At 33.5% G+C, this 23,901-nt stretch overlaps 5 protein-coding genes across 5 annotated transcripts; 3 read left to right on the top strand and 2 right to left on the bottom strand.

Moving 5' to 3' along the window:
* Positions 1-1,888: 1,888 nt before the first annotated feature.
* LOC101250751 (uncharacterized) lies at positions 1,889-5,572 on the top strand. The gene is made up of 9 exons (XM_004231327.5): positions 1,889-2,173; positions 2,744-2,808; positions 3,019-3,080; positions 3,169-4,206; positions 4,317-4,392; positions 4,496-4,618; positions 4,697-4,741; positions 4,859-4,954; positions 5,056-5,572. Exons 1-9 carry the CDS (start codon positions 1,993-1,995, stop codon positions 5,377-5,379), a joined length of 2,010 nt encoding a protein of 669 aa, XP_004231375.1. The 5' UTR covers positions 1,889-1,992; the 3' UTR covers positions 5,380-5,572.
* Positions 5,573-5,631: 59 nt separating this feature from the next.
* LOC138347293 (uncharacterized) lies at positions 5,632-6,762 on the bottom strand. Its single transcript, XM_069295261.1, has 2 exons — positions 6,109-6,762; positions 5,632-6,060 (listed from the first exon to the last, which is right to left on the bottom strand). Exons 1-2 carry the CDS (start codon positions 6,760-6,762, stop codon positions 5,632-5,634), a joined length of 1,083 nt encoding a protein of 360 aa, XP_069151362.1.
* A 3,161-nt stretch (positions 6,763-9,923) lies between these two features.
* On the top strand, positions 9,924-11,271 carry LOC101255341 (F-box protein At4g35733). Its single transcript, XM_004230613.5, has one exon. The coding sequence runs from the start codon at positions 9,993-9,995 to the stop codon at positions 11,160-11,162; it is 1,170 nt and encodes a 389-aa protein (XP_004230661.1). The 5' UTR covers positions 9,924-9,992; the 3' UTR covers positions 11,163-11,271.
* A 152-nt stretch (positions 11,272-11,423) lies between these two features.
* Positions 11,424-15,300, bottom strand: LOC101255038 (receptor-like protein kinase 7). Its single transcript, XM_004230612.5, has 2 exons — positions 12,095-15,300; positions 11,424-11,996 (listed from the first exon to the last, which is right to left on the bottom strand). The coding sequence occupies exons 1-2, from the start codon at positions 14,655-14,657 to the stop codon at positions 11,617-11,619; spliced, it is 2,943 nt and encodes a 980-aa protein (XP_004230660.1). The 5' UTR covers positions 14,658-15,300; the 3' UTR covers positions 11,424-11,616.
* A 5,886-nt stretch (positions 15,301-21,186) lies between these two features.
* gMDH (glyoxisomal malate dehydrogenase) lies at positions 21,187-23,654 on the top strand. Its single transcript, NM_001247076.1, has 9 exons — positions 21,187-21,261; positions 21,398-21,613; positions 22,054-22,368; positions 22,647-22,736; positions 22,838-22,921; positions 23,042-23,077; positions 23,172-23,261; positions 23,411-23,505; positions 23,582-23,654. Exons 1-9 carry the CDS (start codon positions 21,187-21,189, stop codon positions 23,652-23,654), a joined length of 1,074 nt encoding a protein of 357 aa, NP_001234005.1.
* Positions 23,655-23,901: the final 247 nt, after the last annotated feature.

Here is a 23,901-nt window from a genome sequence, read left to right as displayed (position 1 = left end):
TGTCTTATGTTGTCTACTTATATAATTGTGATTGTATAAATGTATTATCTATCTTAGTATCTGTTTTTGTGTTTGTTTTGATTCATGTATTATACAATTGTGGTTGTGTAAATGTGTAATCTATCTTAGTATTTGTTTTTGTATTTGTGTTGATTCATCTCTTGTACTATCTGCTTATACAATTATGGTTGTATAAATGTATAATCCATCTTAGTATCCATTTTTGTGCTTATAAAATTGTGATTGTGTAAATGTATAATCTATCTTAGTATATGTTTTGTGTTTGTCTAAATTCATCTCTTATACTGCCTGCTTATATGATTGTGGTTGTATAAATGTATAATCTATCTTGCTATCTGTTTTTGTGTATGTAATGTAATATCTCTTTTAATATCTATATTTGTATCTTACTTTTAATATCCTTTTTAGTAAAATTGTATATGCATCTTTTTCAGGCTATTAAGTTTTTAGGCCAAAGAGAATCAATACTCATACGTATAAACACTTAACATCTTCATATACTTATAAAATTCACCAAAAACACTAAATATGTATATGTATATAACTTACAAATTCGTATAAACACTCAACATCTTCATATACTTATACATATTATGAATATACAATTATGTAAAAGATCATATATACAAATTACAACTTTATACACAATTTTACATTTAAGAAAATTTCACACTGTGCAATTTTAGTGTTACTTTCACACAATACACGTTTTTGCATTTGTATAAAACTCAAACATCCAAAAACAGGATGAAGATGTACTGTATAAACCGAAAGCATAATAGTTTCATACATAAAATCATCGAACCTCAAATCACGTATACAATTTCAAGTACAAAAATTACTGTGAAATCAGTGAATCATATCAAAAACTGGTTTTTTGAACTGACTACAATGGAGTTCTTTCGGTTGAAAGAAACGAAGAATGAATGAAATTCTACTGAAACAGAGACCTCGTGATTTTCTGGGATTTTCCCTTTATTTATCTAACCAAATTATTGTCCTTTTTTTTAATTTAAACAACTAAAATGTATAAAATATACAGAACAAAACATTCGTAGCAAACTTCAATTTTGCTACAGAATGCAATTTTAAAAAGTTTGCCATCACTTAAAATTTAAATTTTTAGATTCGTTATACATAAAATTTACTCTCCTTTTTTTTGGGGGGGAGGTGGGGGTGGGGTGGGGGTTATTTTTTCACAATAAACATTTTTTAAAAATTATTTTTCACGAAATTCATCAACTTTAATGAAGGTATTCCATAATGAATGTGGTCAACTATCTCTCCATTTGCTTATAATATTTGTTAAGTATTTATTTTATATTTAATGAGATTATTTATTATCATACAAATATGTGTAACTTATTTTAGATTAAAAAATTTAAATTAGGTAATTAACCTTACTTTAAAAAATAAGTTTATGAACAAATATTAGGCCACACACCACATGGATGTTTCGTAACTAGCACCCCCTCTTATCCTATTTAACTGTCATTATTTTAAATTTCATGTCCTTAAGAAGCATAATAAATTTATCATTGTACTCATCTAATATTCAATTCAAGTCATGTTATTAATCAACAAATATAAATTAATTTATTAATTAATTTAATCGATGGACATGAATACTTTACTTAGTTTTTCATATATATTTTCAAAACTAAGAACTGACAAAAATTAAAAAAAAATATTTATAATACAACAAATATTAAAAAAAAAATCTAAAACTTAACTTAAACGCTAACTTTAATTAGATTCATGTATCGGGCGAAGTTACAAAAGTGGCCCTGTATTTGGTTGAAATAACTGAACTGCCATTATAACGGCTACTTACAGACATGTCAGTTCAGTTGTTTAAAACTCAGTCCGCCTTTCTCGCTGGTCATAGAAAAAACACCAACAAAAGCCAGAGTTTCTTGCCTTTTTCTTTCTATCTCTCACACACAAATCACTGTGTTGACGCTCCAATTAATGGCAGAAGATAAGCATCAGCCGGAAATCGAGCCCGAGATGGACATAGACGAAGGAGGAGAAGACGAAGACTGTGATGATGAAGTTTTTTACGAGAGAATTGAAGCCCCAAAGTTTGTAGACTTCTCAACTCCTGATTACTACCGTCCTGATGATCGTTACTGGTTCTGTCTCCGTGTTGGTATGTAAAACTTCTCTTCTATATTTTTGTCTATAAATTCAACTTTAATTGAACTCTTTTCCCCTCTCTCTGTTTACTTTATTTTGTGCATTTAATGATTGATTGAGTTCTCTTAACTAATAGCTCCAATTGATTTTTTCATAATTTCTTTAGATATCGGTAGATCTGATTCTTGAATCTTGTTCAGGTTTTGAGTGCGATTGACAATTTAATATGAATTCTTGTACTCTTCTGTCTTTAGAGGAATTTAACCTAGGTCTAGTTTTACCTACATCCTCATACCTCACTTGTGAAATTATATTGAGTATGTTGTTGTCGTAGTTTTACCTGCGAAAGTCAATTCTAAGTAGAATCGAGATTGTTCAAAGATATGTATGAGATTAGTAGTTGCTTTTACACATATTATTGGACAAGTTAGTGGGAGATAGTGATTAGTGAGTAGGATCTTGGATTTTAACTTTAAAGTTAGTTGATGCATAGTACGGTACCACACCTATATAACAATTTCTGGGACTTTTTTTTGTTGTTGGACAGAACTCTAAAAGTGTATGACTTCTGGTCTGTTTGCAGGCTGCGACCAAAAACACGAAGAAGAAATGGACTCTGAGAAAATTTACAAGGATTTTGTTCTCCGTGTAAGTTTCTTGATTTACTTTTTGTACTTCTGGATATGATGACCAACAAGAGCTTAAATTTAACAGCGATATGGACAATGAGGATTCATGTAGCTATTAGCCCCAATTTGATTGAGATTGAGGCGTAGTAGTAGTTGTTGTATATAATGACTAATAGCCTTATTGATACTGTACTGCAACTCTAAATTTTCGTGTTTTCTTTGTAATCAGGTAATGGCTGCTAGAAGCCCCAATGTTAGACTTCAGAAAGCACTAAGCAGACATGCTGCAGGGTATAGTAGATTTAATACTAACAAAGTTGATGTTTATTTCATAGTTTGCTTACTTGACTGTTGACATCAATTCAACTTTATGTTTCAGCAAGAACATAAAGTGCCCACTTACAGTACCAGCGAAATCTTCCAAGTCTAGACTTTCAAAGCTAGCTTCTGTTTCAACCATTTCTCGTAAATTGATTGAAGACAAAGAGAAGACCAGTTCTTGTAAATTGATTGAAGATAAAGAGAAGATCGGTCATTTATCAAAGCCAACTGCCAATCCAAAAATAAGAGGAAGACAAGTTGCTGCCAAGTATCTAACAACCCCAAGGAACAAAAAATGCCTTCCAAATCCAAATTCCTTTCATAGTGTGCAAAATCCAAAGCCTGCAGCCCTTGATGTTCCAAAGAATAGAATCATCGCAAAGGCTTTGGTCTTCCACTCCCCGAAGAAAGCCATCAGTTTAAAGAAATCAGTGGAACTACGAATCCCCTTAACCAAATTATGTCAAGGAATCAAAAAGCTAGAGATAACAGATCAAAAGAAGCGCCTACTGAAGTACTCCGGGAAGTCAAAGGATACAAAACCTAATTGCAGAGATGCTATGATGAATAAAAATCCTCAGAAGGACAAAAGCAAGACCCCTAAGAATACTGGAAAGTCTCAAACTCGAGTACCAAGGGAATCCAGACCTTTACACTCAACTAAAATTCAGAACCAAGCTAAATTGGGTAAGCAGTGCCACTCCAAAAACATGGCAGAAAATGGATGCAGCAAGACAGAAGTTGATTTAGCATTGAGAGACAGTAACAAAGAGATTGCTACTGCTTTAGACAACCATGAAAATTCTGCACATCCAGAAGCTAATTTCTCTTCAACTTTACATTCTACCAAAAATATGGATTTGGCATTAGCAGATGCTGTGACAGATGAATTGAAATGTGATGCTGATCAGAAATATTTGGTGGGAAATGATCTACCACAAAGTCAACTACCAACTCGAGAGGATCATAGTAGTACCGAATTGAATACTATGGACCATTCCATTTGTTTCCAGACTTCAGAAGGGGCAGGACATCACAATTGTGAGGGCGTAGACAGTGATGACAAAGAGAATGTCTCCGTCCCCGATGAGAACAGGTCTAGAATCAGCTTGTTTTCTTGACATGTTTTAATCAAAAACTCTTCAAGCTACCTTTTACACAACTAGTTGTCTCGTAGGTGCTTATGTGTATAAAATTTTATTGCAGAAGTCCCACCAACAATTTAAACCAGGCTGGACAAAAAGTTCTTGGTGTGCAGAAGATAAAAAAAATCGTCAAGAAGGTATTTCTTTCTTCTTTTTCCTCTTTTAGCTTCAGCCTCCAAATGAAATAATTTCTATGAGTGCAATGTGTTGATCACTATGTAATATGATTAATGTGTACAGAATTCTCAAGCAGCAGCCAACAATCTTAAGGAAAGTTTGCTTTCCACAAATGCTGGAGCTTCAGGGATGAAGCCCAAGAAGCCAAAGCCTACAAATCCTAAGCCTTTCAGGCTAAGAACTGATGTAGGCAATTATATCCTCTATTTTACTTGATTTTAATAGTAAGTATTAAATGCTTATGACTGAGCAATGGATTTTCAGGAAAGGGGAATTCTTAGGGAAGCTGACTTACAAAGGAAAAAACAGGTGAGTGATATTCAAGCAATCTTTTCGTTGCCACAACTAGGGGGAACCATTTCCTGTTGGAATTCTGTCACCGTGGTAATTATATCTTCTCCTTAATATGTTGTTTGTGGTATTTAGGGTAATGTAGAAGATCCTGACAACGAAAACAGATGCACCAAAGACAATCCTGAAGACAATGAGAGAGATTCAAAGGGCTTGCAAAATGATTTATCCGTAAGTGTCATGTATCTTGATATTTTCTATAATTGGTTAGTATGTTTCATTTTTTTACCAGAATCACTTGGTTAGGACATGTCATATCTGATAATTTGCAGACTGAGAGTGGGATTAAAATCAGTAAGACTTCAGACGGGAAAGTGAGATTGAGGAAATCCAGTATAACACCAGAGAGATCTAATGCTACACAATTAAAGACAGCCAATTTAAGAAATGCTAAATCTCCATGTTTGAGACAAGGTCAGCAACTCACTGCAATACAAGAAGCATCAGCTAACAATTCCAAAGCTAAGGCTTTGACGCCTTCCAGAATGTTATCTCACGGAAGAAGGCCTCTGACAATTCCAAAGGAGCCACACTTCCACAGCACTCACCGGCCCAAAAGTTGCACAAGAAACTTAGTGGAACAAGTGCCCATGTAAAAGGATTTTATTAATTCTTGAGTTGTGTGTGTATGTACTTCAAATGATTCATTTGATTAGAACATTAAATTTTGAGTTATGTATGCACAAAATTTACAGAAGAAACTAGCATACCCTTGCTATAACACCCTTGTAATTTTCAAAGTTAATTCAATTAATTCTTGAGTTGTGAATGTACACTCATTTGTGTCAATTTTTTGAAACATTTACAGAAGGGACTTCATCGGAAGTAACTCAGGTTGTTCCTGGTAATCAATTCTCCATCAGAGTTTCAATACCAAAAAGGCTGCTTTGGGGAACTGGTGATATTGCTTGTTCTTGCATGTCGAATAGCCACCAGTTTTCACCTATTTGCTGAGTAAAATATACGCAGTTGCTCCTGCATCCTAGCTTGTTGGCATTAATCCACATACAACATTCCTCTTCGACGAACAATGTTCTATGCCCAAGGCTTTCCATTTTCACCCACAACAGTTTTGGAATATCAAGCCTGTAAATTTCAACATCATCTACTTTCTTAATGGATCTTTTGGAGATCAAGAAAATCGATAAGATTTCCCCTTCTGATTCAACTAAAATTCCCTTAAATTGCCTTGAAATAATAGAAGGAACAGCCCTGCTTAAGCTGATCTTAGTGACACTAAGGCTAGAATCAATTTCTTCAATAACGGCAATAGTTCCCTACAAACTCAATGCATAGAATTTCCTGTTATAGCCAATGACATTTACGAACTGACAATGTTCACCTGAGCCAAAAGGATCAGTGACGATACAGTCTTGTTTTTTCCACACACATTCTTTTCCTACTCCCATTTTACAGAACACAAAAGCTGGGGAAGAAGCTCCTGTTAGCACCATAGTTATACAGGTTTTCCCATGACCTTTGAGATCCATGGGATGATATGTAGATAAAGCTGCAAACTTGAATGGAACGCAAGTATCCCAATTTGGAAGTTTACAGTAACTCCCTGTGTAGGATTTCCACAAAAAGATATCATCTGGATATTGTCCAGCTGCTATTAGTTGACCATGGGAATGACCCTTGAAATATATCCAAGGGTCCTTCCATGTTCTCCATCTTCTACCATAAGGCCAGTACTCTCCCGTATAAAACCAGATATGGAAGCAGTGAGAATGGTTCGTGTTTTGTTGAATTTCAGTGAGTTGTGGCCACAGGGACTTTCCTCTTGGGCTACAACTTTTTGACTTTGCTGATCTCCATGACTTGGTGACACCACCAAAACTGATGTTTTCCATTAGAATGTGTTCTTTTGAGATTAAGCTGGTGATTTCTTTGGGAAGATTTGGCCATGGCCTTGGGCTAGTGTTCGTTTCTTTCTTTGGTGAAATTTGATTCTTTTCCTTCTTGACTTTTTGAACCATATTATTTTATTTTAGTTTGCAAAACGAGAGCTCGAGAAGGAAATGGTATGGGCATGTGGCTTGAGGCTGAGGCTTAAAAGTGACCAAGATCAGATGTGGCCACCAAGTAAACATAGCTTCCAAGGTAGTTGATCTCTTGGAGCACAAGGTTAGTGGTAGTTTCTTCAATAAATAGCTGAGTTGACTATTTAGATGCCTTGTTATGTTGGAAGGAATGGACACTTCTAATCACAATTGATCTCTGCACCTTATTGCATATTTTTATATATCCAATTGATCAATAAAACATATAAATGATAAAATATTTTTTGAAGAAGTCAACTATCTTATTTCTTGGAGCCAAAGATTAAATAAAATAAGCAGCTGGGACGGGGAGGATTATATTATTAAAACATTGTTTGGATTATGAGACGAGATCAGAACTAGACCTTGTTCTTTTTGACAATATCTAAACATGGCTCCAATTGATAGGAGGAAACAGAAAACTTCATCTAAAGAAGAGTCAGCCTATGTGGAACCATGGCGAAATCTTCCAGAAAAGCTACTCAACTTTCTCAAAAAGCAACGGAGACGTTCAAATTTAATTGAATCCATAGGTCCTGCTGGTGTTACTAAATCATGGAGATGCGCTTCCAAGAAATGTAGTTCGATTGCACAATCACCATGGCTTGAGCTTTCAAATGAACCTCAATACTATTGCAAAACTTAGCAGCATACCTTCAACCTCACGTTCGAAGAATCTGGTTGCTATTGGTGGCATGGCAGAACAAGGCCACGTTATGATCCTTGGAAGCATTTTCACTGCTACTCACCTTGGTCGATTGTGGATGGAGAAAGGATACCTATTGATTACTGCTTTCTGAATAGTTCCCGAGGAGGCTATGGTTATTGGGATACTCCCCCATCCGATCGCAAAGAATCATTTTTATTTCCTTATTCCAATTATGGTTCGGACCGTTGTTGTTTCCCAACTTTTGTGGTTCATCAGTTAGGACAAAACCAAAATTGGATGAAACAAGAACGTAATCAAAATGGCCTAATTGATCCGAATGATCCTAAGGGGAAACTGATACAATTCTGTAATGCCATTATCTTTGATAGGAAGTTTTATGCACTAAGTTTGCAGGGTACCCTTGCAGTAATAGAAGCGAGTCATGAATCTCAGTTTCAAGTCACGCGATTAAGTAGAAAACAAGCCATTCCTTCAAACTACTCAAAGTGGTTCGTTGAGTACTTTCTTGAGTCTAATGGGGAAATCTTGCTCATTTTCTTGATCTCAGAAAGATCAGGCAGGATAGTGGACAAAGTGGAAGTGTTCAAGCTGCAGATTGAAGATTTGTCATTGTTAAAGCTGGACAGCCTTGGAGATAGAACGTTATTCGCGGGGATTAATTGCTGTATGTCAGTGCCTGCAAGTCAAGTTGGCTGCAGAAACAACTGTGTCTATTTTACTCATCATTCCATTGATGGTTGGAGATTGTATGATATGAGAAGTGGTTACATTTCCCCTTGTTATGATGATGCTGGTTCCGAGATTAAAAACCCAACTTGGGAGGAGCCAATAACCGGAAAATCATCATGAGTACGACGATGAAACACATTTATTTCTGATTCAGGATCTCATGTATGTTGTATTATCATTCTAACATGTCGTGTGAAATTGGACATAAAGTATAACTTGTTGAAAACAACTCTTATATCGAGAAGATCCGTTTGATACCATTGTTGGCTTTTTTTAAAAAGATATTCTTTTTGCAATCCCTTCTTTTTACTTCAGTTACAAAAACTCGAAAAAACACCTCCTCAAATTCAGGTTTGTGCTGTTCAAAATCATCACTACATTCCCTTGTTGTTGCTGGTTCAAAGCGAAAAATATCATGGAGATGTTTGTTTTTTATCATGTGATTTTTGTGAAACCGTAGCCTAAAAATCTTCTTATGTAAGTTACCTGTTTCAACCATGATCAGGTTCTAATGGTGATTTTTGTTCTGCCTAAAGTGAGAGTGCTTGTCTTATCGTTATCATCCTCGAGAACTTTTGAAGCATCCTGTTTGGTGACATTACATACTCTCGTTATATGCTCCATTATGCCAACTTTCATAGCCTTTGTTCTTGACTATTTTCCTGCTTCATTTGAAAATTTATGTACGATTTCCATTTTCAAAGATTACAGCAAGTGATTCAATGCTAGCAACAATAACAAGTTCATCATCATCTTTATCTGGTTGTTTTAGAAGATAAGGAATCAAGCCTTGCCACTTTTTGATACTAATGCTCCATCCATCCATCCATGCCCGAAAGAATGAGAGTCCAGTTTGATATTGCTGCAGCAACCACATATAATTTCCATGGATTCTTATCTCTCTAAAAAGTCTTTTCAAGCCACGAGAGGGACAACAGACAAGCACTCTAATTGCGACAGATAATTTAGACTTTACTAGCATTCGAGGAAGAAACACAAGTGAATGAGTCAACAACTCGTCCACGAGCTTGAGTTTGCTGTTTGTTTTGTTATGGAATGTAGTTTGATTCTTCAGGATCTGTCCTTTAGGGGGATACTTGGTGAATGAGAAATTGATTTATTCATAATTGAAAACCTTAGCAAAGTAGCCGGAGAACATAATGATATTTCTCATTCAATTGTTCAAGTAGCCCTGGAGAACATAATGATTTTTCTTAGTAACAATTCTTTTATACACCCTGATAAATCTTTATTCATTTTACAATGTAAACACAAATTAGATATCTGCAACTGGATCATTACGCTCATACAAGCTTCTTCATATATTAGGATCCAATGGAACAATAATCATAGTGGTTGCATATTGTTGCTTTAACTATTCAAAAACTTGTTAGCTTTGGTTTCTTAACTATGCACTTATCGGTTTTAATCTCTTAACTTTAAAGTTATCGATTTTAGTCCTTTAAGTATTCAAAAACTCAAGGAAGCAAAGCTAACAAGTTTTTGAATAGTTAAAGGACTATATCCGTCAAGTGTTTAGTTAAGAGAACATTTTAGACCTACTACTATAGTTAAGATACTATTTATGTCATTTTCTACACAAAACTACCAAACTTGTTGCCCAAGAGGTCAACTTCCTTGGAGGCTAAGGTTTTTGGTGCTTCTTTAAATATTTGAAAAAAACAGCAGGAACATGGAGGCAAGTTAATATAAAAAAGGCGCATATTAGAAGTTTCAAAATAGCCATCTCTTCATCTATTCTCTAAAAATGAGTCGTCAAAAAAAGAAGGAGAAGCTTGTCAAACCTCAAGAAAAGACTAAAAGCTTGCTAGAGCCATGGCCAAATCTCCCTCAACAGCTCCTCAACTTTATGGGAAGGCAACATCCTGATGAAACCAATCGTCTTATGCAGAACATCTGCTTCCCTGGTGTTACTAAATCATGGAGAGCAGTACCTAAGCAATGTAGTAACAAAAATGCACAATTACCCTGGCTTGAAATTTCCGACAAAGATCATTTCTTCCAGTCCAAGACTCAAGAGCATACCCTCACCATCCCATTTCGACTAGGTGAATATTGGTGGTACAGTAGAAGGTCATCTTGGGATGTTCCTTGGACACATTTTCATGGATGTTCACACGGGTTGATTGTCGCTGGAGGGAAGGATCCTGCAACGTACTGTCTCTTGATTCCTACTTCAAGATTCACTTATCGGAGTATTCCCACTTGGGATCCCACAATTCCATTCAAGTTTGCAACTCTGTCTTCAAATCCTTATAACAATAACAAGGCCTGTTTTTTGATGGTGTTAACAGGATGTTCCACTCCAGCCTTTGTGGTTTCCAATATTGGATACCAAAATAAATGGATGAAAGAAGAGAACACCTTGCTTGACCCTAACTGTTCAAAAAGGGAACTAATGCAATTTACTAATGCCATCGGCTTTGAAGGTAAGTTCTATGCATTGAGCTTACAAGGTACTTTAGCTGTAATCGAAGAAATTGAATCCAGGTTTCAAATCACTAAATTAAGCAGAAGCCGGGCTGTTCCATCAGTTTTTCCAAAACACTTCACAGAGTATTTACAAGAATCCAATGGAGAGATCTTGTTGATTTTCTTGATATTTGAAAAATCGATTAGGAAGATGGATAAAGTGGAAGTGTTCAAGCTAGAGATGGATGATCTATCATGGTTAAAATTGGACAAACTTGGAAATAGAACATTGTTTGTAGGGACTAATTATTGTATGTCCGTTAATGCAAGTCAATTGGGCTGCAGAAGCAACTGTGTCTATTTCATTGAACGCGCTACTAATACTTGGCTGGTTTATGAAATGGGAAGTGATACTATTTCTCCCTGTTTTGATGATTATGGTTCTCAAACAATAAGTCCAGTATGGGAAGAGCCAATAGTTGAAAACAAATTTATTGTAAGATGAAAAAGGGAAGTGTTATATCCAGTTTTAATTAACTTGTGTGTGTTGTATTACCAATAATATAATAAATAGAACAGCATTCAAGGAACAACTTGAAGCTCTTCATCTGCCATTGTAATTTGTCATAATTGGAATGTCTGGTTAGTTAAGCTTTCTTTAGCATCTGGAGTAGATGAACGTACTCGGGAAGGAAATGATCTTACATGAAAATTTATGCAAAATTAAATTATTTTGAACCAGAGAAAAATAAAATTGGTTGTAGGGTAGATCAACTGCTCAGTTTCTATTAGTAATTTGGATGTGAAATACATTACTTGCTAGCTGGATTTATTAATGCAGCTGTGAAATACACTATTTCTTCAAAAGTGTCATATGTACACTAAGCATTCTTTGTGAACTTACAACATAATTCAATATTCTGCAAAAACGAGATATAGTTCAACATCATGACTTGCCATTAGTTAGCAAGTCCTTGTTTCCTGCCATCCTCATTTGGTGAATTCACGACTACATCTGTCAGCTTGCAAGGCTCGGCTTCTTCCAGCATATGAACTACCATCCTCATGGAAGGTCTTAATGCTGGCGTCCTTGATGTGCAATGAACTGCAATTTTAAGAACCTCAACTGCATCTTCTTTGAACCCCTCGAAAATGCTTGAATCCACCAAATCGATCATGCTAGTATTGTTTCTTATCTTGCTACAAACCCATTGGACTATGTCAATGTTCTCCCCGTATTCTGCCTCCACTGGCTTCTTTCCAGTCACCAATTCCATTAGCACCACCCCGAAGCTATAGACATCACTCTTCTCGGTCACCTTGGTTGTGTAAGCATACTCTGTTAGGTCAAACAATGAAGAAAGAATAGAAGTTAGAATTTGCCAAAATTATTTTCAAGTGACAATGAAATGGAAAAGGGAAGAGCAAAATATGTACCAGGAGCAATGTAGCCATGCGTCCCAGCTACAACCTGAGAAGAGTCCTTAGTACCATTAACATGCAAAACTTTGGCTAGTCCAAAATCAGCAATTTTGGGCTTCATCTGTTCATCCAACAAGATGTTGCTAGACTTGACATCCCGATGCATCACGGGTCTGTCATATCCGTGATGCAGATACTCAAGCCCTTGAGCAGCACCTAATGCAATGTCATATCTCACCAACCAATCCATCTTGACTTTCTGAGACGTGTGCAATCGGTCCCATAAGCTTCCATTAGTTAAGTATTCATAAACCAGCATATTTGAGTCCTCACTTGTGATGCTACAGTACAATTTGACAACATTGACATGCCTAATGGAACTTAACGTGGTCACCTCAGCATCATACTCTTTTGATCTGTGATTCTCCTTCACCAGTATGGCTGAGCTGCTCCGGTAACTTTTCTGGTCACCACAATCGGATTTTATAATGTGTTTCACGGCCAACTGTTTTCCACAGTTCAAGACTAATCTGTACACATTCCCTGAACCACCTCTACCAATCAAATTTTCTTGCTTCAGTGCCTTCATGACTTGATCTTCACTAAAGCTCAATACATGGAACTGTTTGATATCCCAAGAATCAAGTCTCTTTACGGGAATATCCTGATTATTGTGCTTAAACTTCACATAAATGAAACCTGTAAGTGACAGAACAAGAACCACCACCCCAGCTATCAAGCACAACACGACTGTCCTGTGGTCTTTAGATGTGTGCGTATCTGATGAACATGGCATGAGACTACCAAAATTGTCACTACAAAGATCTGGATTTCCCGAAAAGCTATTACTAAAAGCTTTTATTGATAAAGAATCTGGTATGCTACCACTCAACCTATTGTTTGACAAATCAAGAAGGCTTAATCTTAAACTCGAAAGGGTCGCTGGAATTTGACCTGAGAGGCTGTTATCAGATAGATTGAGAGAGTTCAAGCTACGCAAAGAGCCAAGACTTTCGGGAATTGCACCAGAAAGTGAATTACCAGCAAGATTAATTTCACAGAGAGAGACACATGATCCGATTGAATCTGGAAGACTTCCAGAAAACAAATTATACTCTAAATGAAGAGTATTAAGCTTCTTAAGTTCACCTATTGCTGCTGGAATATCACCAGAGAACTGATTCGCGCTCAGATTAATGGCTACTAATGAAGAAACTTCTGATATTGTCTGTGGTAATTGACCATTGAACTGGTTGTAGGCTAGAAACAACTGTGCTAAAGACTTTGCCTCACCGATATTTGATGTCACTGGGCCTTCAAATAGATTCAATGTGAGATCAATGATTTCCAAATCTGGCAAACTCCAAATTCCACTAGGGACTACTCCTGAAAGTGAATTGTTGCTAACCCTTAAACGCTGCAACGACAAACAATTAGCATAGTTCGAAGGTATCCCACCAGTGAAGTTGTTCTGGAGAAGCAAAAGATCAGTCATACTCCCTTTCTTGCACATATCAGGCGGTATCGAACCAGTAAACATATTCTCAGAAACATCAATGTACTGAAGTTCTGCCCATGATCCTATATTTTGAGGAAGAGAACCAGAAAACATGTTTCTGTACAATGACAGTTCTGTAAACTTGAAATCACCAAATTCAACAGGAATCTCACCAGAAAAATGGTTTTCAAACAGCTGCAAAGATTCAAGAAGAGATAAAGACTTGAGCTCTGAAAGATCACCTTCAAGATTGTTACTTGAAGCATCAAAATTGACAAGGCTACTGAGATTCCCAAACCCCACAGGGAACTTTCCTGTTAGTCCATTAGAATAGATCTCAAGCTGTTTAAGCTTAGTAAGTTTGATTATTCCATCTGGGATTTTGCCTGACAAGTCATTATATGAAAGCTCAAGATTTTCAAGCAGAGTGAGATTTCCAATACCTTCTGGAATTAGGCCTTCAATACTACTATTGGTAAGGTAAACCCAATATAAATTATCAAGATTCAAAATTTCAAGAGGGAATGAACTTTTAAGAAATGAATTGTCACCCAAACTCAAGAAAGTTAGATTAGTAAGATTTGCTAGTGAACTCCAAGGAAATGAACCAGAGAATCCACTCCTATTGAGATTCAAAAACTCCAATTGGCTTAAAGAAGACAAATTTGGAACTTCCCCTGAAAAAGAATTGCTACCCAAATCCAAATACTGCAAGTTTGTACAGTTTTTCAAATGGTCACTGACTCTACCGTACAAGTAATTAGTACCAAGAGATATCTTTTGTAGGGATTTCAGAGAACATAATGAATCAAAAGAGACAACCCCAGATAGATTCTGTTCAGAAAGATTGATTTCTTTAACCAATTTACTGTCAGAATCACAGAAAATTCCAGTGAAGTTGCAAATGTTATTCTGAGGTGTCCACGTGTCAAAAAGCTCTGAACTTTGTATTGTTTTCAGAGTGGATTTGAATTGCATGAGTAGTAACTCATCTTGTTGATGAGAAGGAGAAATCAAGAAAACTAAAAAACAGAGCAATAAAACTGGGAATGGCCGGAAAAAGTTGTCACTGGCTGACATTTTTTTTTTTTTTGGCTAGTAAGAGAAATAGAGAAGAAAGTTTGGTATTGTCTGTATTTGACGTTTGGTTTAGTCTATGGGAACATAATATGAAATCCAGGAGAGAGAAAGGTGGCTCAAGTTTCAAATTCTCTGTATTCATATTTGTCAAAAGTTTCACATGCTGATTCGGAAGATTATTTTTAAAAAAAAAAAAATTCATTCGAAACTAATTTGAATTTGTGTCGCACCCGAATAATTCCTATTACCAAAAGATCATACACATGACCGGAGACCTCAGTGTGGTGGTGAGCATTTGGAAGATTTTTAGTCCTTATTTTCAGTTTATTTTTGTTTCATTTCTAAAAAAATGATTTCAAAAAATATTTTTTTTTCTTATATTAAGAGTCCAATTGAATTGGCTTAAAAATCTGTAAAATTTATTTTTAGGTCAATTTTTAATTTCTAAAAGTGTTAGATAAATATAAAAAATAACTTAAAATAAGTATGAAATGTTTGGCAAGGTAAAAAATGACTTAAAATAAGTCAAAAATCAAAAATAGTTCTTGTTTGACTTAAAAATTATTTTTTATTTTTTGATCAATCCAACGGGCTCGAATTCTTTAATATTAACTATTCAGGTTGTTGAAGACAAAAATAAACTAAAGTATTTTAAATACATCTTATATTTTTATCTCAAAAAAATCATTTATTTTTTAAAAAAATTATGCCACGCGTAAAACTAGATAAATAAATTAAAACCTAAAAAAGAAATATAGTATCTTGTATGTGCTGGTCAAATATCAGTACACCTCTCAACGAGAATAATCAACGACGTCAAATCAAGTGGAATAAATATTTGGAAGTGTAAGTAGTAATAGAAAAAAGAAAAAAAAAAGAAATTTAACTTTTTTTACTAATTGGTCTTATCTTTGTAGTAATTTATTTGTTTCACTCTCTTTAATTATTTATTTTAAAAAATGTCTTTTTTATTTTTTTGATAATTTTTTAATTTTAATTTTATATATAACATATTTAATATCACAAAATTAAATAAAATAAACTATTATTAAGTTAAAATTAAATAAATTAATTAAAATGAATGAAGTAATATATTGAAATATTATCGTGGGGTAGGGTGGGGAATTGGGATTGTTTTTAATTTATAAGAAACTAAATTACAAGTCTTTCATTCAACAACTTTCAAATTATCTCCTACATAGAAATAGACGATGTTAAGTTAATAAGTATAAATTATCACTACAACGGCAAATTTTCTTTCGAAAAGATACGATTTTATATGGATGCATATAACAGCGAATTTAAATTTAGATAACGTTATGATATTTTGATCCGGATATATATAGTAAATTCATTGAGATTGAAAGTTTGATTAGTCTTGATATACATGCCCCATATTCCACTAAATTAAGTAGGACACAATATTTCTTCATATTAGTTGTATAAAATAAGATATTTGTCCTTTTTTTAGTAATGATTTTATGAAATTAGTAGTGAGTACAAAAAAGAGATAGACAAAGTGACATAGTGAAATGTAATAATGGCCGCCAAGGTTGACTCAATAGCTGCCATTTTTAGAAAAAATGGAGATAACAGCTACAAATCAATCTTGCCACGGCTTATTTCTTTTTGTTATAAGACTTTATTTTTGTTTGAAACTTTATAATATAAAATAATTATATAACTTTTGCTACCTATCTTTTTGGACTTAGGTAAATGGAAATTCTAACTCATAACTGACTAATGATTTACTACCTTTTCTACTAATCATGATATTTTTTTCTACTAACTTTATCCAACAACATGTGCAATATCCTTCTCAAACTCTTGGTCATTATCAAATCATTTCTACCTTTATTTTATTTATCTTTAGCATGTACGAATTCAGAGTTTAAATTAATAAATATATTATGATTTTTATTTTTTGTACAATAATAAATACAGATACTTGAATTTTGAAATATATACACAAGTTATAACATTTTCGATATGTATTTTAAACGATACTAAATAAATATCGTCATATCTTTCATTTTTCTGGTAGACGATATACTACACATTTGTTTTTAGTCCTCTCACTTGTTATACTTGTCAATAATATTGTTATAGTGCATGTTAATTAGATGAAATTTTTTTGGGTCATATTTTCATGAAAACAATGTGCTACTACTTTTGACAAAAAGAGGAAACGGTAGGTGAAACTTGTACAAATGATAGTACCAATTATTGTAGCAAGTGAAATCTTTTATTGATTGAATAAATAACAAACAATCTAAAAAATTCAATAAAAAAAAATTTAGTATTTTTAAAAAAAATCAGGTTATAAGTAATTTCTTTAACTAATTAAAACAGAATTGTGAAATTATTTATCAAATTTCAATTTTCTGCGGGACTTACGGCAATATCACAATCGAAATAAAAGAAATATAATTTATAAGAAGTCACTAGAAGAATATGGGAAATAATAATAATTTAGAATCAAATGCCTAACTGATATTATGAATATTTTGCTTCTACGCATCCATTTGATAGTGATTTTTAGTCACCTTAAAAGAAAAAGAATGGCAAAGAGATCTGTACATTTACCCAAACTTCTAACACATAAAAATCGTTCAATATATCATAATTTAAATTGCGGTATCACAAATTCGAATTAAAATAATATTATAATATACTATAATATTAATGGTATGAGAAAAAGCACACGAAAGAAAAAGAAACTAATAAATGAATGATAGTGGGTGTTTAAATTATGTGAAGAGCCTAATAAAACGTAACACATAATTGACTTATCATTAAGGGACAAAAAGTAAGTTGTTGATATGAATAAACTATTGACGATGCTTTGTATTTTAGTTGGAAAAATTATAACTTTAAAGTATAGTTGATTCATCAAAATCTTGGGTATTGGATAGACAAAATGATCATTATTTCCTGAAATCAAAAGATTCGATGCATGTGTGTGTTGGTTAAGATTATTAAATGGCTCATTATACTTTTTGACATAAATTTATTTCAAGTTATACAGGTATTAATAATACGGAAATTAATTACGAAAATATATATATTGTTTTATATAGACATTAATTATGTAAAGACTAATAATTTATGTGTTGCATAAAATAATATATAAATTTTTTTGTAATTTATATAAATATTAATTATGTAAATTTTTAAATTGTAAATCAAACATCATATTATTAATCTATATGTGAATACAAACGTAATATTACTTTTTACAAAATTTAAAAATAGGGAAAATTTCATATATGGCAAACTTATTAGATTAAATAACATTATATGGGTATAGTTTACCTAATTACATAATATGGGTATAGTTAAGTTATTAAAGGTGTCTTTAATTTTGTATATTATTTTTTTTTATTATTTATACAATTCTATTTTAAAAAGTTGTTTGTAACTGAAGCATTAAATATGGTAACAATAAATCAAGATAATGCCACAATTTTAGGGAAACGTCCCTATTTTCAATTCAAATTCAAAAAAAAATCTGTTTATAATAAGTCGTGTACAAATTAATTTCTGTATATACATACCTACCTATATATACAAAAAAAAAAAGTCATTCACAGATTATTTTCTGTTTATATATGAACTTACCTTTTTTGTATATAGTATATACCAGCACGTATTCAATGTCTTTTATTGTATATGCACATCCAATTAGATTGCAATAAATATACATATACAATCTTATTGAATAAATATATACATGTACAAAAATGTATTTTACGAATTTGTATAACAAGAGATATATGTTATTCAGGTTTTTAATTGTATATAGTATATACTAACACTTATTCAATGTTTTTATTAATTGTATATGCATATTCAATACATTATATTCGATAATTTATATATAACTACTACAATATACAAAATTATAATCACATATGATATTTTCCCATCTATATACAATCCCTACTACTAGCTATTAAAACAGACATGTACATATCAATTTTTGTGTATGTATGTAAACTTAATATATACTAACTTCAAAAATTTGTATATAACTAATAGAATATACAAATTCTAATCATATATTCAAATTTTCCATCTGTATAACTAAGTCCAATTACTATTTTGTATATATATACAAAAATCAAAAATAACATAAACATGCAATATACTATATACAATTACTCACATGGAATATACTATATACAATACTTAACTTAATGGTTTTTGTATATTGACAACTAATTAACAAAAAAAATTCCATGGTTTGTTCTTGTATAAGTTGTTTTGATTTTCCCAAAGACCCTACATTAACCCCAAATTCTTGAGTTAGCCCCATTGAAAAGGATGGTAAAATGTCAACAACATTGACATGCAAAGGACTACCTCTGGTAATCCTCAAAGATGTAGACAATTCGTTCATTGTTTGACGAATTTTAGATCTATCAAGAACAAAAAAACGATTATTTCATCAAAATATATGAAGAAAAAAAAACAGAACACATATACAATTTTTAGATAAGTTAGAAAAAAAGGTAAACAACTAAAATTAAGGATAACTTACGAAATTGACTTCAACTTAGGGAGGAGACTTCAACTTCAGGAGGGATTACTGAAATTTTGGACAAAAATTCGAAATTCAAATATGATATTGGAGTATTAAATGTAGGAGAAGACGTTAGAATGAGGAAAGGAGAGAGAAAATTAATTGTGAATAGGAGAGAGAAAATTAGATTGTGTATAATTATATACAAAATTAGAAAATAAGGTTTTTATACAATTGATTACATAATAGGTTGTGGGCCCCCATTAATTATAGCAAAATAAAATAAACTATAATTATATAATGTAAATAAATTAAACTATACCCCTAATATATAATTAGTTATGAATGTTTGCCATTTCATATAATTTTCCCTTAAAAATACATGCATAATTCTTTTTTGAAATCATCTATCGAACGACCCGTTAGAACTTACATAAGTTATAACTCAAAATAGTGTACAAATTAGTAGAGAGGACATCGCTCTTTGAATTTAGGCCCATTTGTCTGCGGCCCAACCAAAATTATACTATTCTCTAGCAGATTTTCCCTTACATATTCATCTTCCATGTGAGGACCAAAATGGTTCAAGGGTGAAAGTATATGTATTTTGTGGACTATAAAATGATTCTGCTTATGGAAGTAAATGATATTTGAAAAATTAATTTTACATTAAATTCTTCTATTACATAAATATATCACTAGTGTTAGTTAAAGAAAAAGGAAAAATATAGTCGGTTATAATTTTAAAAAGGGAAAATTGTATGTAATAGCAAATTAATAACCTAAAATAAATGGAGTAGTTAGGGTTTGATTTAATTGTGCTCCATAGCAAACGTTTGCAAAAAATTGTCAGGCGCCTCTCTCCCAAATATCTCGCTCGCCACTCTCCCAAATCCGCTCGCCACCTTCGCCTTTCTCACTTATACAAACAGAAGCGAAATGTATAAATTGTGTTTCTGTTTGTATAAAGCGTTAGAAAATTGTATATACACATGCAAGTACATATGTTTTCGTCTTATACACTTATAATTATACAATAAAAATACTTCCCTGCCCAGTTTTTTTTGTCTTTCTCTCTTTTTCGTTTTATACAATTTTTAAATTGTATCTAATTTCTCTCTTTCTCGTTTTATACAATTCGATTCAATTGTATATTCCTTGTCAAGTCTCTTTTGTCTTTCTCTCTTTCTCATTTTGTACAAATTCAAATTGTTTATAATCGTTCTATACACTTATAATAATACTATTCATTTTATACTTCGTTTTTGTACAGTTCTCTGCCAAGTGTCTTTCTCTTTCTTGTTTTATACACTTCTTTTTATACAATTTACTTCAACTGTATATGTATAACGAATTATACAGTTTCTATGTTTGTTATGGAGCGCAATTATGGAAACTTTGTTATAGCATACAAATATAAATTTTTTATTTGCTATATTTGAAAGTTGCCCTTTTAAAAATGGATTATTATCAATAAGATTGGCTCTATAGAAAATGTTTATAGAATTCACAACAATAGACAATACACTTGAAGAATATTTCTATGAAAACCTATTATGTGTCATTAACAATGAATGCACATGAGTTGTGTTAGTGAGAATTACATAATTCCATAGATCATCAAATATTTGAATGCAAGTTATGCCCAAAGTTGTGGGAGTTACACCTTGCTTCACCAAATAATAATACTCAAGAAGCAATACTCATTGAGACTTTGAGAGGTGTACTAAGAGCCAAATAAATTTTAGCTTCAAGTTAGGGAAGAAAACAATTTTTTGTGTGCCACAAACATTAGATCATAGGGATAATTCTTGACAAAAATTGTATTCCACAAAAAGTTTTGAAAGGGCCCAAAAAAAAAGAAAAAATCCTTCACCATTCACCTGATATTATTCTCATTTTATCCATAAGAGCATTTTCCCCCTTTTTAAAAAAGAGTTGAAATAATATCATTACATCCTAATTAGAAACACAAATTCTCTCTCATTCCAAAGAATCAGGAAGATGCAGCCATCAGGTGCAGAAGTTCACCAACGAATAGCCAGAATTTCAGCTCATCTTTACCCTTCAAATCCCCAGGTCTGTACTCTTTCTACTGGGTATTCAGTTGAATGAATTTTTAAAGTTCAATAGATGGTGAATTCTTGAAATTCTGACTTTACTTGAACAAATTATTTGATAATTAAAACTGTTGTTTTTCGCTATACTCGTAAAGATGGGAGATGGGTCTATTTTGGAAAGAACAAATTGCAGAGCAAAAGGTGGAGCAGCTGGATTCAAAGTTGCTATACTGGGTGCTGCTGGAGGAATTGGGCAGCCACTTGCAATGTTGATGAAGATGAATCCTTTAGTCTCAGTTCTTCATCTCTATGATGTTGTTAATGCTCCTGGTGTTACTGCTGATATTAGCCACATGGACACTGGTGCTGTTGTGAGTTCTTTTCACCACTATCTTCACTTCTTTTTTGTTAGATTATCGAGTAAATTTCACGTATAGTCACTGAACTATATCCATGATAAATGTCAAAGTGGATAGACTTTCGTAACTCTACTGTTTATGGTTAGCGAAATTCAGTTACCTTAGTAAAACATTAGTATTTGTTACTTTAGTGTTATAGTGGATACGGATCAGTTACTGTGATGTGAGTAATGGTGAAGTTTAGTGACTATGCGTGAAATTTAATCCAGATTCGCACCGGGAAGTCCCAGTTTTGGGTAAAAGTGTTCCCAACAAAAGGCAACTCCATGCCCAGAGCGCAAATCCGAAAACTCTAGTTAAGAATGGAGAAGTACTTACCACTCCACCACAAGCTTTGGTGGTTGAAATTAACTCTTCTAATATGGCGAATAATATTCTATTGTTCATTTTAGGTGAGGGGTTTTCTAGGGCAAAGTGAGCTTGAAGGTGCACTTACAGGAATGGACCTTGTGATCATACCTGCTGGTATTCCAAGAAAACCTGGAATGACAAGAGATGATCTTTTTAAGATTAATGCTGGAATTGTGAGGACCCTCTGTGAAGGAATTGCAAAGTGCTGTCCTAATGCTATTGTCAATTTGATTAGTAATCCAGTGAACTCCACAGTTCCTATTGCAGCTGAAGTTTTCAAGAAAGCAGGCACTTATGATCCAAAGAAGCTTCTTGGAGTTACCTCACTTGATGTTGTGAGAGCTAACACTTTTGTGGTAAGTGTTCCCAGTATACCACTTTTTATAAGATTGTTCTGTTCTCGTTTACCTTCATCAACTTTGCTTGATTTCGCTGTTTATTTCTTACATCCTCTATATCAGCTAACTGTAAATATCTAATCTTTCCCAAGAATCTTGGCTTTGTTTTTTGATCGATTTTCGTGGTTTTGAAATTTCATCTGACACTTCTGTCACTGATTTTGTGGCTCCATCCACTTACTGCTGGATATTTTTAACCTTTGCTTCTCCTTTCTATCTGATTGAGGTACTTACAGGCAGAAGTCTTGGGACTAGATCCTAGGGAAGTAGAGGTTCCTGTCGTTGGAGGTCATGCTGGGGTGACAATTTTGCCTCTTCTCTCACAGGTCTAACAAATTTATACTTTAGCGGATATACAAAGAGACTTTCCTGCAGCTTGAAATCTACTCTGTGATACTGATATTGTGAACTTTGTAACACATTGTAGGTCAAGCCTCCTTGCTCCTTCACACACGAGGAAACAGAATATTTGACTAAGCGCATTCAAGATGGAGGAACAGAGGTTGTTGAGGTATTGTGCAACTACCATCTAGCAAAACGCGTGCACTACTTGCAATTCAGCATATACTGATAGTTTCTTGAACCAGAATTGAACTGTCATTTGTCGCCTTAAGAATTTTTATCTTTGCAGGCAAAAAAAGGGGCTGGATCTGCAACTCTATCTATGGTTAGAATCACTCCTTGAATTATTTCAGTTTATGCTTTCTGAACATTGGATATGGGCATATTGAGTAAAACTGAATCTATTGTGATACCTATAGGCATATGCAGCTGTAAAATTTGCAGATGTTTGTCTCAAGGGCTTAAGAGGAGATGCCGGTGTGGTGGCTTGTGCTTTTGTAGCTTCTCAGGTACTTCCTCAAACGTATTGGTTTCCCCCTATATAGCCAATCAAGAGCAGTAGGCTAGACATAACACACAAGTGCCGAAGTCCTAACAAAGGCCTACTTGTTTTCTTCTGTCAAATTTTCCTGACTGACCATTGGCAATTTTGACACAGGTCACAGAACTCCCTTTCTTTGCCTCCAAAGTACGACTTGGCCGTACTGGAGCTGAAGAAGTCTATCAACTTGGTCCCCTAAATGAGTATGAGAGGTAAGAACGCCAGGCTTGACCTGCAATTCTTCGGATATTAGATAAGTTAGTTCTCTGACTGAGTAAATTCCAACAGGATTGGACTGGAGAAGGCCAAGAAAGAGCTTGCTGAGAGCATTCAGAAAGGAATTTCCTTCATCAGGAATTAGAATTGAGTTTCAAATTCAGTAATACCTTTTCTGATTGTCTGGTAAATATTATAAATGAAATGTTTGTCTGTTAAGTACAATGCTTTTAATAAAGAGCATCTACATTTCGTCTGTGCAACGAATATTATTCAAATATAAGCTTCATGTGCTTTGCTAGTTTTGGTAAAAGAAAAAAAGAACCAATTCTTATGTGTTCCACCTGATGGAAAGCGTTCTCACGTTAAATTGGTGAACTTCCAAGACATTA

This window comes from Solanum lycopersicum, chromosome 1, assembly GCF_036512215.1.
Source record: "Solanum lycopersicum chromosome 1, SLM_r2.1".
In the NCBI taxonomy this organism is placed as follows: domain Eukaryota; kingdom Viridiplantae; phylum Streptophyta; class Magnoliopsida; order Solanales; family Solanaceae; genus Solanum; species Solanum lycopersicum.
The sequence above is the reverse complement of the archived record's forward strand: the minus strand, read 5'-3'. Positions and strand labels throughout refer to the sequence as shown.

Coding starts and splice junctions, on each gene's coding strand:
- gMDH (NM_001247076.1), top strand. CDS start 21,187: ATGCAGCCATCAGGTGCAGAAGTTCACCAACGAATAGCCAGAATTTCA. Junction 22,737..22,837: donor TTTTGCCTCTTCTCTCACAG/GTCTAACAAATT, acceptor AACACATTGTAG/GTCAAGCCTCCTTGCTCCTT. Junction 23,078..23,171: donor GATCTGCAACTCTATCTATG/GTTAGAATCACT, acceptor TGATACCTATAG/GCATATGCAGCTGTAAAATT.
- LOC101250751 (XM_004231327.5), top strand. CDS start 1,993: ATGGCAGAAGATAAGCATCAGCCGGAAATCGAGCCCGAGATGGACATA. Junction 2,174..2,743: donor CTGGTTCTGTCTCCGTGTTG/GTATGTAAAACT, acceptor GTCTGTTTGCAG/GCTGCGACCAAAAACACGAA. Junction 2,809..3,018: donor ACAAGGATTTTGTTCTCCGT/GTAAGTTTCTTG, acceptor CTTTGTAATCAG/GTAATGGCTGCTAGAAGCCC.
- LOC101255038 (XM_004230612.5), bottom strand. CDS start 14,657: ATGTCAGCCAGTGACAACTTTTTCCGGCCATTCCCAGTTTTATTGCTC. Junction 11,997..12,094: donor GCATGGCTACATTGCTCCTG/GTACATATTTTG, acceptor TTGACCTAACAG/AGTATGCTTACACAACCAAG.
- LOC138347293 (XM_069295261.1), bottom strand. CDS start 6,762: ATGGTTCAAAAAGTCAAGAAGGAAAAGAATCAAATTTCACCAAAGAAA. Junction 6,061..6,108: donor CAGGTGAACATTGTCAGTTC/GTAAATGTCATT, acceptor TTGAGTTTGTAG/GGAACTATTGCCGTTATTGA.
- LOC101255341 (XM_004230613.5), top strand. CDS start 9,993: ATGAGTCGTCAAAAAAAGAAGGAGAAGCTTGTCAAACCTCAAGAAAAG.